The sequence below is a fragment of the Artemia franciscana genome, unplaced genomic scaffold (genome assembly GCF_032884065.1).
Source record: "Artemia franciscana unplaced genomic scaffold, ASM3288406v1 PGA_scaffold_55, whole genome shotgun sequence".
Lineage (NCBI taxonomy): Eukaryota > Metazoa > Arthropoda > Branchiopoda > Anostraca > Artemiidae > Artemia > Artemia franciscana.
The window spans coordinates 234,757-252,059 of record NW_027062695.1 but is presented as its reverse complement, the minus strand read 5'-3'; the positions used below and the strand labels follow the sequence as shown (position 1 = coordinate 252,059).

At 33.0% G+C, this 17,303-nt stretch overlaps 1 protein-coding gene across 4 annotated transcripts in view; it reads left to right on the top strand.

Moving 5' to 3' along the window:
- The first annotated feature begins 490 nt into the window (after nucleotides 1–490).
- Nucleotides 491–17,303, top strand: part of LOC136042006 (uncharacterized) — a 55,598-nt gene continuing 38,785 nt past the window's right edge. Inside the window, exons 1-2 of one of the 4 annotated variants that reach the window (XM_065726842.1) lie at nucleotides 491–610; nucleotides 14,388–14,677. In XM_065726842.1, the coding sequence (XP_065582914.1) occupies nucleotides 588–610; nucleotides 14,388–14,677 (313 nt within the window). In that variant the 5' untranslated portion in view covers nucleotides 491–587. Of the gene's footprint in view, nucleotides 611–4,194; nucleotides 4,348–14,387; nucleotides 14,678–17,303 lie in introns of those variants that run through there. The other 3 variants (XM_065726843.1, XM_065726845.1, XM_065726844.1) reach the window with 3 other exon arrangements.

Genomic DNA, 17,303 nt, shown 5'->3' with positions numbered 1-17,303 from the left:
CCATTAACAAAAATATAACCATTAAAAAAATATAAACCATTAGAAATATAAATCACTACGACAGGAGAAAAAACCAATTCTTGCTTACGCATAGTGAGCACCTACAAAAATAATCCTAAAAACATCCTAAACTAGCAAATTAAAAAAAAAATCACCTAATATAAAGTAAGAAAACGATAAAAAAATAGGCTTTTTAAGGCCAAACGAAAATACTGAAAAATACAAGAAGCGAATATTTCGAGAGGACAACCACCCTTCTTCTTCAGCGCAAACAAAATGAGTATGAGTCACAAACGAGTCACACTCCGGTTTTTTCAAAAGAGAAGCCGATACTTTAGTAATCCCTGAAATGAGCCTTGAACCACCTTCCCTATCACATAATCAAACACATCAACATCTCCTTAGGTCTCAAAGGTTGTCTGCAAGGAATACAATTAATAAAATCAGAAATCAGATGACATAGTTCTCCAGCTTATTTAATTGCTGGTTCGTTTTGTTTTGAGTGAATGAATTTTTCTTTTATTTTTCAGTTGTTCGCTAGTATCCGTTGATGGCAGTTTTTTTTTGCAAATCGTGAATACTGGCAAATGACTCACTTTATGGTTTTTAGGTATTTGGTTTTTATTTTATAATTTTTAGATTTTATTGCAATTTTACTTATCTTCTAATTAGCTGTTTTTTTCATCGTTTTTTTTTCGTTTTATTTTACATTGACTTTCAGTGTTGTTATGTTGTTTGTTTTTTCTTCGGCATTTTCCTCGAAGATATTATTTTGTTTGCTCTGAAGAAGAGAGGCGGTTATCCTCTCGAAATATTCGCTTTGTGTTTTTTTTTTTTACTGTTCTCGTTTGGCCTTCAAACCCCCATTTTCGGTTGTTTTCTTTCTTTATATAAAGGCAGGTCGGTGTGGTTTAAGAAATTATTTTTAAGCAATCACCTTCTCGCAAACATCCACAGGGCAACAACCAGCATCCAAAAGCGACTCCAGCCACGCCGACCCTTTCTACCCACTCCTCCCCCAGGCCTATTGCCCACTCACACTCCCCCTAAAAAAAATGAATAATTCTCCAATAAATACTATTTTAATCTATTTTTTAAACTTTGGGAGGTGCTCATCCGCCCTGACACTCATAGGAGCTGAATTCCACATAGAAGGGAGAAGATACTTTAAAGTAAAACCAGATATCATACTATTTCTAATCTCCACTACCAAGTTATCACATGCTCTTGTATCATGATCATGAACAGAACTTCTAAAACGATAGAACTCTTCAAAAGTTTCCGGGATTAGATTATACACACAATCAGGGGCGTAGCTCCAGCATTTTCTTTTTCTTGGGGGGCAAGAGGGGTTCGCATCTGAAAAGTCAAGGGGCATAGGCTATAAAATTATTTTTCTCCAGATAATTGGGGGGCAACTGCCTCCTTGGGTGGGTGGTCTATATAGGACGGGGAGTACAGGCCTGAAGACCTAGCCTTATGTACGTATTGGCCGGATCCCAAAAATTCATAAAACCCCTAAGAATTCTTAATTTATCAAAAGTGAAACAGTTCAAAGAAAAAATTAAAAAAATAAAAGTGACACTTGTGGCAATCTTAATGGTGCAATAATTGACACCTTTGGACTAAATGATCTGGCTAACAATATTTATATATACGTAGCCTTAGAGCCAGTAAAAAATAAATATCAATTACGTCTTCAGCCAACATCTATATTTTTTGTTCGTATATCTAAGATTTGTTCCTTCAGCTCCCTTTTAGAATTTCACAAAATCTGAATATGACCCCAACCTCTTTGTATGTTAATTTGTCCTACCTTATTCTACTTAGTATTAGGGCTGTAGAACTGTAAATATTTTATACTATAATGGTATTTTCTCATTTGCTATCGAAATTTTCGTATTTCCTCCATCTTCATCTCCTAAGCGAAGTAAGTAGCTTACTCCTTTTAGCAATAAATTAATACCATCTCAAAATTTACAGTTTAACTTTAACTTCAAATCTTGATTATATTAAAATTGATTTTGTTGTTATTAGTACCTTTGTTTCCATAATTAAAAAATCCTGTAATGGAGAACTCAGACACAAGATCCAACCCCACCAGGAAAAAGGGCTAAGGGAGCCAAACCTATACGAGTCGGATTTGCAAAAAAAAAATCTGAAAAATCCAGGAATATTTAATTTTGTGTACAGAGATCTATGTAAATTCGAATTCGAAAATCAATGTAAACTCAGCCTTCTTCAGAAAAATGAATGCTTAGGTGCTTGGAGGGGGGAGGGCTCCTCCTCATAAAACTAAGAATTAAAATTCTCTTGCTCATTTCATTATCGTGCGCGACATTAATTTAAAAAAAAGGGAAAATATATATGTCGAAAAACAGAATTCTGTGCATGCATAGAAGTGGCAAATAGTGCATGCAACACGCAATCCACACTATATAAAAGAAAAAAAGGCTGTTAGGGTTGCCCATGAATACCTATCAGTCTGATCACGAATAGAAAGTAGCACTTTATTGCTCAATAATAGTTGACAGCAAGACCTTTGATGAAAAGAAAGTATACTTGGCAACAATGATCAGCAAAAGGAAACGACATTTTGAGACAGGGTTGCCACTTGTATCACGAAAGTACTACTTTGGCACTATTTTATTATGTGTAAGACTGTAGAACATGCCTCAGGGTTGCTAAAATAGCATGAAAGTGCTAATTTAGCACTATTACAGTCGTTTGTTTTATTATAGCAGCCAAACTCACTGTATAGCACGCAAATTTAAGCAATTGTAGCACTTTTGGAACTAACTGAGGTGGCAATCCTGCTTAAAACATCAAGCTCAAAGCCTACCAACGACCTACCATATGCCTATTCAATAAAGACTGTAATTCAAATTACATTGGCTTAATTGTTATGGCTTAAAATTACATTTTGATGACGAAAAGTTTAAATGGAAGAACAAATGCTACTATGATTTTTTTTTTCAGATTCAGGCCCTAAGAATGCTAGCAATGATAATGCTCATTTACCTGAAACATCGAGCACAAAAACAAAAAATCAAAACGAATATCTCATGGTAAACCGAAAATTATACCATAGAGCCTAATCTAAATCCAAAAAATCTAATAATTTCTTGAAATCCATTCAAACTGCCTTTTAATCATTCAGTATTAGGCGTGTGAATAAATAAATGAAAAACAACAGAACATCATTGATATAAAAATAATCAGTGACCTATATAGTTATCCCGCTTAATCTTATAGTATGAAGATTTATAGAATTGTAGGGGGAATGGGGAAACTTTATTCTAAAAATTTAAAGAGTGGAGGACCAGTTTTGTTGTTTTTTCGTTTTTCTAAATGAAAATACAAATAAGGTACTTTCAATGCAAATAAAAAATAATCTATTTTCCGAAATCTAGGACGAAGGACAAATGTCTCCCTCGACCCTGATTGACGTGTATGACTGCAGCCACAATGCTTTTATTGTTTAGATAACAGTTAGAACATTGAAAACCCCTTAGGAATGGAATAATTCCTAATAAATGATCATCTATATGATAGCACATAACTTACAAAACTGAGCTGTTGTGTTAAAAATACCTTACGTTACTTGAAAAATATCATCTGTGGTTAAGCATTTAGAAGAGCTCTATGCATTGCATCAAGTGTCAATTTGGATTATTTCTTTTTAATTCTTCTATCTAGAAAGCACCTAAGAAAAATTACTTGAAAAAAATCTCTATGAAAAGAATTTCCTAATATTTTCTATTTAAAATTGCAGTCATAAAGAGAGAGAGAGAGAAAAATATTGTCTTTGCGCTAGAATTTTTTTGTGAATCTTGAAATTTAGATGCGTTGTTTTGCCTCGACAGACAAATTTCTCTGATCCATGAGTTAGATGGTGCCTCCTACTATGTGCTCGGTGTCATTTGTTACCACGTTTGAATAGTTTGATCCTTGTCAGAACTATAATGCCTCAGAATATTCTGCCTAACGAATTTGAAAAACCATCAGCCCAGCTATGAAGTTAATCTTATAAAAAAAATTTCCAATGCAATTCAAAGTTTATTCACTGAATTTTTGTTAAAAAACAAAGCAAACTGTTCAATATGCTCTTTCGCGGTTCTGGTTAACAAACAGATTAATGTGCGTAGGCAATATAAAGTATATTTTCCAACTATCTCCATCTCTTTTTCTATTGGCTTAGAATCTTTGCGGGAAAAACTTTTACTGGCTGGAGACCCCGCTAATTCTGTGACAAGTAAAATAGACTGTCGTGCAGTTAGAATCAAACAGTTCTTCAGCAACAAGTGCTCTGTAGAAAACGGGGAATAAGGGATACATAGTTATGATGTAAGTTCTTTTTTTTTATTGTTAAGAAAATATTCAAGTAAAAAAATCTCTCCAACAGTATCCTTCCATTACCTGAAAAATGGTTAAACAAATCGAGAGCTCATTAAGGGGGGGGGGACCTCAATCTTATTATTATTTGCCCGAATATTTTCTTCTTGTCTTGATAAATTTTGGCAATTTTTGTTTCTTGTCTTCTGCTATAACAATGTAGGTGACCTCGATCTTATTATTATTTGCCCGATTATTTTCTTCTTGTCTTGATAAATTTTGGCAATTTTTGTTTCTTATCTTCTGCTATAACAATGTAGCAGGAAACTTGAGGGAGCAACAGCTATCAAAAAAAAATTATCCATTTGAAGGTCAGGTTTAACATTCCAGACATGATTATTTTGAAACAAGGCTTACAATTTGCTGTTTTATCCCTGTTTAGAATCGTTTTGCTAAAGAAAAACTAGCATTACAGAACCTTCTTTCCAAAAGAATATGTTACATTTATAGCTATTTAAATGCAATGGATCTCGAATTTATGAATGGAAAGAGCCTCGAACTTCCTGAAGACCTATAGTTCAAAAGTGCCGAAAAGAAGAAGAAAAAAACAATGTAGGAATGTTAATAAGTGTTAACAACAGGTCTTTACATTTAAACTATAAAATAAAGTATTACTCGGTTGGAAGTACTATATTTCATCTTAGTAATATTCTGTCATAATGTGATCTGTAGCTATTTTTTTCAATAGAGATAAGGAACTGAACCGAAGGGCCTAAAAGTGCAACTTTTTCTCTGGTGACTGACTTCAATGGTCAAAAACCAAGACAGTCAATTTTCCAGAAGGAAAATTTAAGAAAATTTAATTTACTTTTACCGAGATTTAAAGGATGATATTTCTCATTTTCGTACTTTATACATTTTTAATGTCTTCAAGTGTCCCAGGCTAGGGTAAATGATATAATATTCCTCCTAGACCCCACGCTGTCATTCACATAGCAAGCAAATGCAATTAGCATAATTTTCCGGTGTGGCACCAAATGCTTGCAATAATTGATTACTCAGTCTCCTATTATACAATAAAGCAGCATAGTGGAACTTGAAAATGAAATAAGTTTGTGTAATGAATAAAAAAGAATGAAATTTAAAAGAAAAACTCTATGCGAGTAAAAAGTACGGTGAAACTAAAAAAAAAATTTAATAAATGATTTTAATGAACTGTTAAAGTTTGTTAAGTATATGGTGGTATTCCTGACTAATGAATAGCAACCACGGCCCATAGTAATTAGATTTTTTAAAACGTGTTCTGAAAAAAAAACTTTCTAGTGAGAAAACAAAAAAATATATATTTGAAGCTAATTCAGGAATAATATACCATTGTTTTGGTTAACCTAAATAGTAAAAATTAATAAGCTCAAATTTCAACTTTCAGATTGTTACATTAGGGGAAAAGGGTCTGTGGGGATGGCTACCCTCCGATGACTTTTGACTCCTAAAAAACACTAAAACTTTGATTTGCAATCGAATAAGTACCCTCCAAAGTTTACTCGACCACCCCTTCCGTAAAAAAATTATGGATTAATTATGGGCAACTAGCATAACTTACAGCATTACATTCCCTGGGGCTGAGGGGGGTTGTCAACCCTGAAGGTATAGTTATTTGGTCTTTAGACTATTTGAACAAAATGGTTTATCTCAAAATTTTGATTCAATGCTTTTGAAGAAAAAGGCCACAGGAGGGGGGCTATTCGCCCTCTGATCACTTTTGACTCTTAAAGAAAGCACTAGAACTTCTGATTTCAAATCGAATCATTTTTCTTCTAATTGTATAAGACCAACCCCTACCATATAAAGTGCCTCTGGGAAAAAATACAAATTAAGACATTGAAGCCTTATGTCTCTTTACTATAGGCAACGCTATACCGACGCCTTTGGTACTAAAAGGATATCTACTTTTACTAACAGTAAACGCTTATGTCACCCACGAAGCATGGGTTGCAGGGGTTTGTTAGCCTGAATTTCAGAATTTATTAACTGGACCAAAAGTAACAAAATAATATCTACTTTCTTCAGATATACTTATAAGTCAGTATTTTCGGGGAAATGTGCTCTAAATGCTACAAATACAGGATGGATGTGGCATCCTGGCAAACATGCTATAGATGCAAATATTTTACACTATTTCTCCTGAATTTTTCTTTAATGGCAGGTCTTAGGTTGAAAACTAATTCTCTAATTCTACAGAATTAGGAGATCTTTCTTTAGCAATTCTTCCAAATGATTTTTGAAGCATACGCTGAAAACGATAAATTAATTCAGGGATGCTCAGGTTTTTTTTACCCCTAGGAAACAAATTCTCAGACTGATGAATTGAAAAACAGTGCTAATGAACTAAGACTAATGGGTTTGCTATACTAATGAGTTTTTCCAATTTTTTTTTTTATTCTAAAGTAACGGGTTTAACTTGGGAGATTTTGTTCAAAGTCAAATTATTTAAAAAATTTATACTCTTACAATTGCTCCTTGGGAAAACTGAATGAAAAAAAATAGGTTCCATTTCACTGAGCTATAAAAATAAACCTTAATGACTTCTGTGTATGGAAGTGTCAAGCTTGTTCCTCCTCAAACATCGTTAAAGTTACAGTTTCTCCTTAACTCTTTACATTTTCCTTGTAATTGCTTATTCTCTTTAAACATAGAAAATTATGTTCTAAATTATTTACATTCAAAAATCGACTTCCCTTGAAGAATTGCTAAGGACTTACAGGAATCTTAAAATATACAAAAAACTAAAAACATGAGCACAATTAGTTCACACTAATAATAAGAATAAGTGCAGCAAAAGTTAAATTCACCTGGTTATTTTGTCCCTGATTTCTACTCTTACTTTTTTTTCTGTTTTTCACTGCTCTCTATAATTATTCCCATTTTACCTGCCAAACTCCCTACTGTGGTGAACCAAAGTCCGATTTCATGGGTTCTAAAAAAGAACAAGTTCCTTTTTTCAATGACAGCTATTTTTGTTTCAATTTGCCACTTGTTACATGATTGTCAGCAAATTTTTCTTTTTTTTAAAAAAAGGAAAATTATCCACAAAATAAGTTTTCAAAGAAAATTAAAGAGTTAAATTAAACCAAATAAACCAAATATGAGCAGAAAAAAATCAGCTTATTTTCTAAAAATAAAACTAAAAAAAATCACCATCAATAAATAAATGAAGCCCAAAACGAACAGAAATTACATAAAATAACCGAGTGAAACTCAAAACAAGCAGAAACTATGATGAGAGAGGCTGATGCCCCCTCATGTCTTTTGAAGACCAAAATATAATTTGCAGTTTATTGAGAACAAGCCTTATTTCAAGATGAATGTTCCTATTTCTTATAATACCGAAATAAACTCCGCCAAAATCAATATTGTTAAACAAAATAAAAAATGAATGTAGATTCACAGTTTAATCATTAAGGAGGATATTTCCTCCTTTAATCAAGGAGGATATTTCCTCCTTGAAGTCTTGATAATTTTGGAAAGTTTAAAAAGTGAAATATTCATCATGTATTTTGTTTCTAACATGCAAATTATTTTCTTGTCTTCAGAAGGGATGGGGGGAGCGTTAGCCCCAATCAAATTTTGATGCGTTTCTTAAATTTTTTATAGCCCCCCCACTGGAAAAAACAAACCCCATCCACAAAAAATTCTACATATGGCCCTATAAAACTAAATTGTTTAGAACATGCAATGTTTTCAATGAAATACAGTTTAGAATTTTTAAACAGGAGAAAATGGAAAAGCTTTATTTTCCCCACTTTTTGTCATCATGAATTTAAAATACGGAGAAATATATCTGACTCTTTATTTTTTTTTGACAATATAAACTCTTTTTTCGGGGGCAGCTTTGTTTGGATCGATATGATTACAAATTAAATAGTTTTCCACTTTCATGAGTACTTTTAAGTTATGTTTGTTATATAGGTTATGTTCTTTTGTTTTCCTCTTGTTGATATTCTGCCAAATAAAATCTCAAGGCAGTCTCAAGACGAAAGGTGAGTACTTGATTTAAACCATTCCCCGTAGTTAAATCTCTATATTGTTTTAAATCAAATACAGTTTACAATCTGTAAAGCCCTAGAAAAGCGAAAGAAAGGTCATTTTTGTAAACATTGATTAGCCCTGGAAAATCATTTTTCTTCGTTGCGTTGTTATTGATGCTGTAACACATAAAACCAAATTATTTGTTAAATCAAACACCAAAGAATATTATAATAACAGAAAATCAAAATTTCAATAACAATCAAGATCATGAAAAAGAAAATTTACATGTTAAAAAAAAAAAAAAACAGTTGTATGTCTAAATTCTTCTTTTTCGGTCTATTCCATATTAACATATTGATGCCTATATTAAACTTTGGAAATGAATAGTTTTAATTTTTCGAGAAATTCATTTTGTTCTTTGAACTGAAGTTTAGCAATGACAAATCTATTCGGTTCTTGTATGCATTGTTAGGGAATATGTTTGGAATTAAAAAAAAGAAAAACACGAAATCCGATGGAACTCGATTGATATTATAATACGTAATCGGATTAAATTTGAGAGCTTTCGTTAATTTATTTTTTTTTCAATCTATAAGCGTAAAAGAAAAACCGCTTAAAATATATATTGTTTCAGTAAGGCACAAATGACACGCGCTAAAATTGGAGTACAGGGGGGACGACTTCTAGTTTTCTCCCTTGTGTTACTATATGTATTAGTACTTTTCTAAAGTTTTTTTTTTAATTTAATCTCTGTTCGTTTTAATTCATATATGTAAAAATGAAAAATAAAAAGACAGAAAGAGAACTAAGAATGTCTTGAAGAAAGTGATTGAGTAATGCATGATTTTATTCTAATGCCCTAATCGAATGGGCAATTAATATTGAATTATCATTAATAGACCAAATTAAAAAGAAAGAAAAAAGAAAGAATTTGAATCTATGTAAAAAGTGAATTTCTGAATGCACATATTTTTTGATGTAAGCAACGAATATATAAAATTATTTAGTATTTTTTAAATTTGTATTTTGGGACGCTTTTACCCCAAGAAGAATGTAAAAAATCCCCTTATCACTGCATTGTCAAAGTAGTTAAAATAGATTACAGATTAAATACTAAATTACTTTCCCATCAGTTCAAGTAGCACTGTATTTTTTTTGAATGATTACTATAAGAAAATTGATGGGTGTACAAATCATTAATAATTTCATTCTCCTTAAAAATAATAATATCGCAGTTTTCATGTCTCTGCATAAAATTTTTAGAATAAGCAAAATCATCATTAAGATCAAGAGGGAGCCTAACTCCGGGGCTAAGGGGGTATGGCATTCCTTGAAGTATAGCTATTAGAACTTTAGACTAGTTTGAACAAAATAATAACTATGCAATTTCGATCAGTCTTTAGCAGAGGGGGCACAAAAGGAGCATAAACTGGGGGGGGGGTGGATACCCTAAGCATTTCTTACATCCCTCTCAAGATGTCCTGGAAGTTTCAGCTTGATACGGTAACTCATTACAAAAATATTGCTAATACACCCTTTTGACAATCTGTAGGTACATAGTATGCTTTTATTTAGTTTAACCTTCCCCTCAACATTTCTTTAAATTTTCTAATGTCCTCTGCCTTGGTAGTACTCAACACACAAGCAATAGTTATAGTGGTAGTAGAGATGGTAGTAGTAGTAGGAACAGCAGTAGTAGTAGATGTAGTAATAGTAGTAGCAGCAGTATTAATGGAGCTTTAGCGTATATCACCCTGATGGAACTAGATTGATATTAAAAAGAAATGATCACAATAACAATAGTATCTCTTCAATACTCTTTCAATACTCTTTCTTCAACTCTTTTCTTCCTTTAAGATTCAAACTGACGAAGAAGTTTAACGCCGATTCACTCAGGGCAAGAAGCAGGTGTATGTTACGTAATAGGGAATGTTTTCTAAGAGATGCAGGAGGTTGTTACACAACAGGGGATGTTTATAAGTAGACGCAGGTGTTAATTACGTAATCGAGAGGTTTTGTAGACGATGGAAGTGTTTGTTAAGTAACAGGGTTTGTTTACTTTTGATTGTTGCATAACAGGGTTTGTTTACTTTGGTTGTTACGTAATAGAACGTGTTACAGTCCAGTGGTCAGACGGGGAAGTTTTTTAAGGAGTTTCTCTTCAAGACATTTTTCAAGACGTTTCAAAACATTCCCATAAGTTTTTTAAGACATTTTTCTTCAAGATATTTTTTCAAGACATTTCAAAATGTTTTGACGACATTTTTCAAGAAATTTCAAGACATTCCAAGACGTTTTTAAGACATTTTTCTTCAAGATAGTTATTCAAGATATTTCAAAACAGTTCAAGAAGTTTTTAAGACATTTTTCTTCAAGACTTTCAAGATATTCCAAGACGATTTTTAAAACATTTTTCTTCAAGACATTTCAAGATATTTTAAAGACATTTCTCTTCAAGACTTTTCAAAAATTTCTTAAGATATTTTCTTTTATTTATTTTATCAAGACGTTTATAAGACATTTTTCTTTAAGACATTTTTCAGGATTTCTTCGATAGTTCCGTAATATGGTCTGTTTACTTATGTTAAGGATGACGCAATCTCGCTTGACATGCTAGACTTCAGGGGCCCTTGGGTAATCCCCACTTTCAAAAGAGGAGGGCACACATGTGGGGTGTTACGTAAAATTCATCCTGGAACCATAAAAGTATGATGAAAAGTCCCTCAAAGCCCCCTAAAAACTATTGTGGTGGCCCACTATTAAGCTGGAAAACAATATTATTAATCTAAGGATCAGGATTCTCAAATCCTCTTCTTAGAGGCAAGAGTAAAACGCTAAGTTTTCAACATTAGAAAGCAGAATCTAAAAACACCATATTTTGAATGTGAAATGTTTTTTTTTTAACCAGAAAAAGCTGTTTTTACAATGGGGTAATACTGTTTAACCCCCCTCTCAGAGGTAACGAACAAAGTACCCAATATGCTAGCTATTTTACAATGCTAAAAAAATTAATCTTTACGAAAATTATCAATAATTTTACTTGCCTGCAGGTTGGTCTTATTGGTGTCCATATGTGCGGTAACAACTGGAGACAGTAAACTCTCCGTATAATGGTTTTGCAGGAGTTTTGAAGGTCCCACATCGTGACTCTGTGGGGGGAGCACAGGTGTTGAAAGTCTGGTGACAATCTTCAAAGCACGATCTTGCTCACTGAGGGCAGAACGGCTCGCACTCTCCCTGTTTTGTTGGGCATGGAAGGACTGGTATTCTTGCCATACATGATGACCTTTGGTGTTGAGATGACCGTAGTAGGGGCAAAACGTTCGCTTGGCCTAGCTTTCTTTGTTGGTGGGGGGCATTGGTCCAAATTTTCCTCTAATAGCACTTAAATTTTGTTTTTTTATCATGAAAAAATAAATCTTATTTTCAACATGTCACCACTTAAAATTAATTTGGCCCTATTGCACTCCACCCCTTCTCTATCGAGGCTAAAACCATTCTTTTCAAGGTTTGCGAGAATAAACATGAAAATTAAGAAATTTAAAGAAAAAAACTTTTTAGCGAGTTTAAAAAGTTCCAGGACAAGAATTTGAAATCCAGACCACAATGGAGTGATCAATTGAGATACAGAGTTTCGTTTGGACCCGAGTATATTGAATTGCCCTTATTATCACAAAGAGCGATAAAATAAGCCTGGTTCGTAGTTCAAAATGGCTTCCTAGAATAAGTCTGTATGCTTGTCACTGAGAGTTTTATTTTCCTAACCTAACCTCTCTGCAAGGTAGCAAAAAGTAGCTAAACTAGAAATTTTTTTAGTATTTAGGGTACTTTGTTTATAAGAAACAACTTTTTATGAGAAATCTGTATAATAAACAGGCTTTTCAGCGTGTGTTGAAAGAGATTTTGAAGAAACCAAACGTACTATGCGCTCAGTACAACTACTGCTACTGCAGCTATTGCTACTACGCAAGCTGAGATTGTTGAGGTGAAGCTTTCGAGGGATATTTATGCAGACGTTGAACTAAATCAAATCAAAATATGAGCATGTAGATTTTCACAAGGGTGATACAACAATTTCTCAAGAACGGCTTACGTTATTCAGTTAGTTAAACCTTTAAGGTTAAGTTATCGTTGATTTTGAGCTAGCCAGAAGGAACTATGTGTATACTATTGATATTTCTATTAGAGTTACTATGACTAAGGACTCTTAGGATAATAAAGTGAAAACTTTAAGGGACTTTTAGGAAGAAAAACTATATGCAGGTTTTCAAAGGGACATATAAGCAATATCATAGGCACTGCCGCTCTATAATAGTCAGAAATATCATTGAAACGTTTAAAGGAGCTTTTTCAATTGGAAATCAGAAGTTCTAGAGATTTGAGGGCAAGCAGCCTTCTCCCAAGCCCATTTATTTTCGAACCATATCCAGTGAAAATTTTGAGACAGCCATTTTGTTCAGCATAATAGAATGGTTTAGTAACTACGTCTCTAGGGATATTGGGCGTGTCAACCCCTCGCAATTATGTGATTGGCCCATTGTGATTTAAAATTGAATACTACTTTAAAGCAAAATCGAAAGGTATCGTGTTTGTGGTTGCCAATATGACACCTCAGCAATATTTCGAGAACAACTGGGGATAAAAATTTCAGGGCTACTACTATTACTACTTCTGCTCGTACAATTTAAGTACATCAAACGATTATTAAGTATATCCAGGTTGTCAAATAACATTGACATAAGTTTTTGGAAGGGAATAAAGATTTATCTCTTAGGTCGACTTGAGGAGGTATAAAATCAATTTAAACAACACTATCTGTGTCAGGATTAAAAATTGTTATAAAAGTTTCTCGCAGAAAAGTAAAGAGCTCCATTAAATAAAAAATGAGCAGAAGTAAAAATGAAAACACTCATATTTTCTTAAGATAATAGTATAACATGCACTTTACTGAAAACAAAATACATTTTAAACGTTTTCACTTTTTGACTTTAATAAATAAAAAATAATTAAAACCTTAGAAAATAAATAACAATATATGTATATTAAACTGACAATCCACGGTTATTTGTTGTTTTTTTTCAGTGAAGTGAAAATTATGTTATGTTCTAGATAAGGTATGGAGGTTGTCAGCACTATTCATGTTAATTTTTCCTCGCTTTGAGTTTGACTTGGTTATTTATTGTAATTTCTCATCGTTCTGGGTTTTATTTATGTTTAAATATTTGGGTAATATCTGGGTAAATATTTGAATTTTTTCTGTTCATTTTTGGTCTATTAGAGCTCTTTACATCTCTTTGAAAAACTTATTACATGGAAAAAGTATTTTGAATTATTTCTATTTAAAGGATAATAATGCTCAAGATTAAAACGAATTGAAGGAAAATTTCTTTTCAAAACATATCAGCTATTTTTTTTCTTGGATGTGCCCATACCAGCATGTCTTGTAGCTAAATATTTAACTAAATTTTGTCTTTGCACTTAAAAATTTCATTGAGAATCTTTTTCAAAAAGAAAAGAACAATTTATAAAGAAGAGTAAAGGAGGATAAAACAACCAATAAAAAAATAGAAGAAAATTGTGCAAATGATTCGGTCGTGACTTCCGTTTTACAGTCTTCAGTAAAGAATAAAAAATACTGATAAAGTTTACAGGACAATATAAGAAACCAAACCTTAAAACAAAGACAGAAACTAAAAGAAGACCCTTTCTATGCAACGGTGATTGGGTAACTGAATAAAATAGGCAATAGTAAATGGAATTTCAAACTTTCATTTTATGAACTGCTTTTTCAAAAGCTAATCGCTTACCGGACATGGTATTAACAGTGATAAGTTGCATTATTTTCTTCTATTTCTCATCGGCTATTTTGTCCTCTTTTTCTTTTCTTTACGATTTTTTTTTCTTCGTTTGTCATGCTTAGCCAGTATGATCTCAGAAATTGTTAACAATTTATTTCACTAGGTTTATATTAACATTTAAGTGGTAGAGCTTATCATGCCAGTAATTTTCTTTTTTAACTTCAGCGTGAACGTCATCACTTGGCTGAATGTTGTTTGTTATGTGGTGTCAATTCAGTTACCACTTACATCCAAAGGAATGTTACTAGATTATTACAAAACTTTAAGCAACAAAACTCCTCAAATTGGTAACTTTGGTGAATATAGGACATTCGTAAGACACGGAGGACTTTCAAAGGAATTTGCAGTACTAACTAGAGGACAATCGAAGCATAATTCGTTAGAAGGAGACGAGACTTTCAACGTTCCTTTTTTGAAAAGGATTCAGCTTAAAAGAGCAGGTAAAATCCTAACAGGTAATTTTCTCTTAATTATCGAGCCTTATGTTTTCGTAATGCTTAGAAGGCATTTCTTGGGCCTCTAGCTCAAGAACAAAAACAGTCAATGCGCTAGAATATCCCAAAAAACGTTAAGTGTAAACTTATTTGGAAGATTAAGTTTTAAAAAATAAACATTTTCTCATGGAAGCAAAGAGCGGAAATGAAGTTAAAACGACAAAACTTATTTCTCCACAGTTTATGCATCACATATCTACAATATTGGTTCAAACTAACAGACTTGTGGTATGTTCCTAAATTGATTCAATTCTGAAAAAACAAAGCTTTAGTGAAAACACAATATCTCTGCAAAATGTGTGGGTTTAACTTCACACTCCTTTTATACTTTCCGTAAAAAGATCTGGAATTTCGTCAAAAAAGAATTTAAGGGATGTATTATCTTCTGTATCTTTAAGAAGTTTATGAAAAAGGATACCGCTGTTTATGATATACTGTCTTACGTGAAGTATACATAGATTTTAGAAAACTGAAGGATATTAAACGGACTTTAAATGTGTAGTTAATATATTTTGGAAAAGTTGGTGCCATTGCTATTGTAATTTTTCTGCTGTAATACAGCAAAGGTTTTCAGCTTCCCATTAGAAAGAATTTTTTTGTTATTTTGTTTCGTGGAATCCAACATTTTATAAGAGCTCAAAGGATTTGGCAAAAGAGTGTCAAAAACAAAACAGAAGTAAGCAAATAAAAATTAAGATTTGACAATTTTAAGCTGCAAGCAAAGACCTCCATTGGCGAGCTGGAAAGTAAGGTAAAAACCTTTTCAAAAGGCTTTGGGCCCCTTTTTTTTAAATCTCTGCACTTTTCTTTTCGAAATGAACTTTTACTTTCAAGGTTTTTGAACTTTGATCGCTATGGGCTATAGTCTCCTCTTTACTAGGTTTCTAATGGGCCAAGAGGAGGTGCACTAAAAATAAGGAATTATATGCTTGTGTTTATTGGTTTTTTACCATGGTGACACGTATTATATCCTTTTCATGCCTCCCAGCATTTCTAACCAAGAAATTGCACCCAAAAGATTACCAGTTTTGGTTATATGGTATTTTTTGACGATGGTATCTTGAAAATTTTATAAAAACAATGCATGTTTAAAAATTATCTTCTTAATGAAGCATTGAACAGCTCTCTATGACGTTCCAATGCCCCGTTAATGAAGAAGAAATAAAAAGATTTTCCTTGTTTTTCAATGTAGGGGACTGTAAATTTCCTATCTGGGACGATCGAAATAACGATTCCAATGGCTTACTCTTCATATCGATCCAACACCACTGCTGAAGTCCTTCAGGCTCTTTTTTCAATACTCCACTAAATTTTTTCTGATTTTTTTTACTATTTACTTCAATCAAAACAACATATGATTTATTCTTTAATCGAGAACAAATGAATTGCTTACTTGTCGTCTTTTAAGTCAATTTTAAATTTTTGGTTACTTTGGGCCATGGCTCACTTTAAACTAGATTGTAGCTATAACTGCAACCGTGATTATCATGTTTCCTGGTAAAAAGCTTATACAGTGATACACCATATATATATATATATATATATATATATATATATATATATATATATATATACTGCCAGTGTTTGTATTACGGGCCAGCGCTGGCACCAGTCTTTGTAATCTAGCACCACCACTACCAGTACTGATGCCACTAGTGTAGTTATTCTAGCCCGTTGTCTCTTGTTGACTATTTGTGACGGCAGAAAGATTATTTGTCTAGAAGTTGCTCTACCCACCACACCAATCGGCAAACCGCTGCGTCTGTCGAACCTCTTATCTTAGATTCCATTTGCATTTAGGATATCATGTTCTTAGTCTCCAGATTACTTGTCAGAAACCAATGGATCAATTGTTCCATCATTTTCAATTGAAAGGAGGTTAACGTAATCATTTCATAACTAACATTCCATAACGTAATCATACTTAGGGTTTGAGTAATCCTCTTTCCTTCGCTTAGGTATGAAAACGCTTCTGGCCTTGAGCCATATACGGGGGACATAGACCAGAGCGAGACTTCTCATAACAATACCAATTTAATAGGTCTATATTTTCTCACATCCATTCTGAAGCACCGTGGATTATACCAATGGACTTCATAAGGCTGAAAATCATTTTTAAAATTTTCGCCCCAGTCCTCCCCCACAATTCGGGATTTATAAAATACCGTATTTTAGTTTATAAAATGAGCTGGTATAGCACTACTTTCTTCAGGCTGTTTGACATGAATTCCAAGCATGCAGTTCAGGGTTTCCTCCAGTCTGCTGTAAGGGTGCCTTCTGTTCTTCTCGCACATCCCAAGTGTGGCCCGTGGTGTTTTTTTTTATATTTTTAGTAGCCTATTATTAGCTTTATCCATATTGGGATTCATTTACACAAATAGAAGGGGACTCGAGCTTATGGCCTAGCATGGTGCAACCAGGGGTCAAGCCCTGTATTCATAAGCAAGAACGGAGAAAGAAGAGACATTTTGGATCTTCGTAACATGAGAGGCTGGCAAATGAATGGCATGTGAGCGATTGTTCATCATTCTCTGACCCTCGGATAATATGATTCAAAATAGATATATCCCAGCAACAAAGAATACTT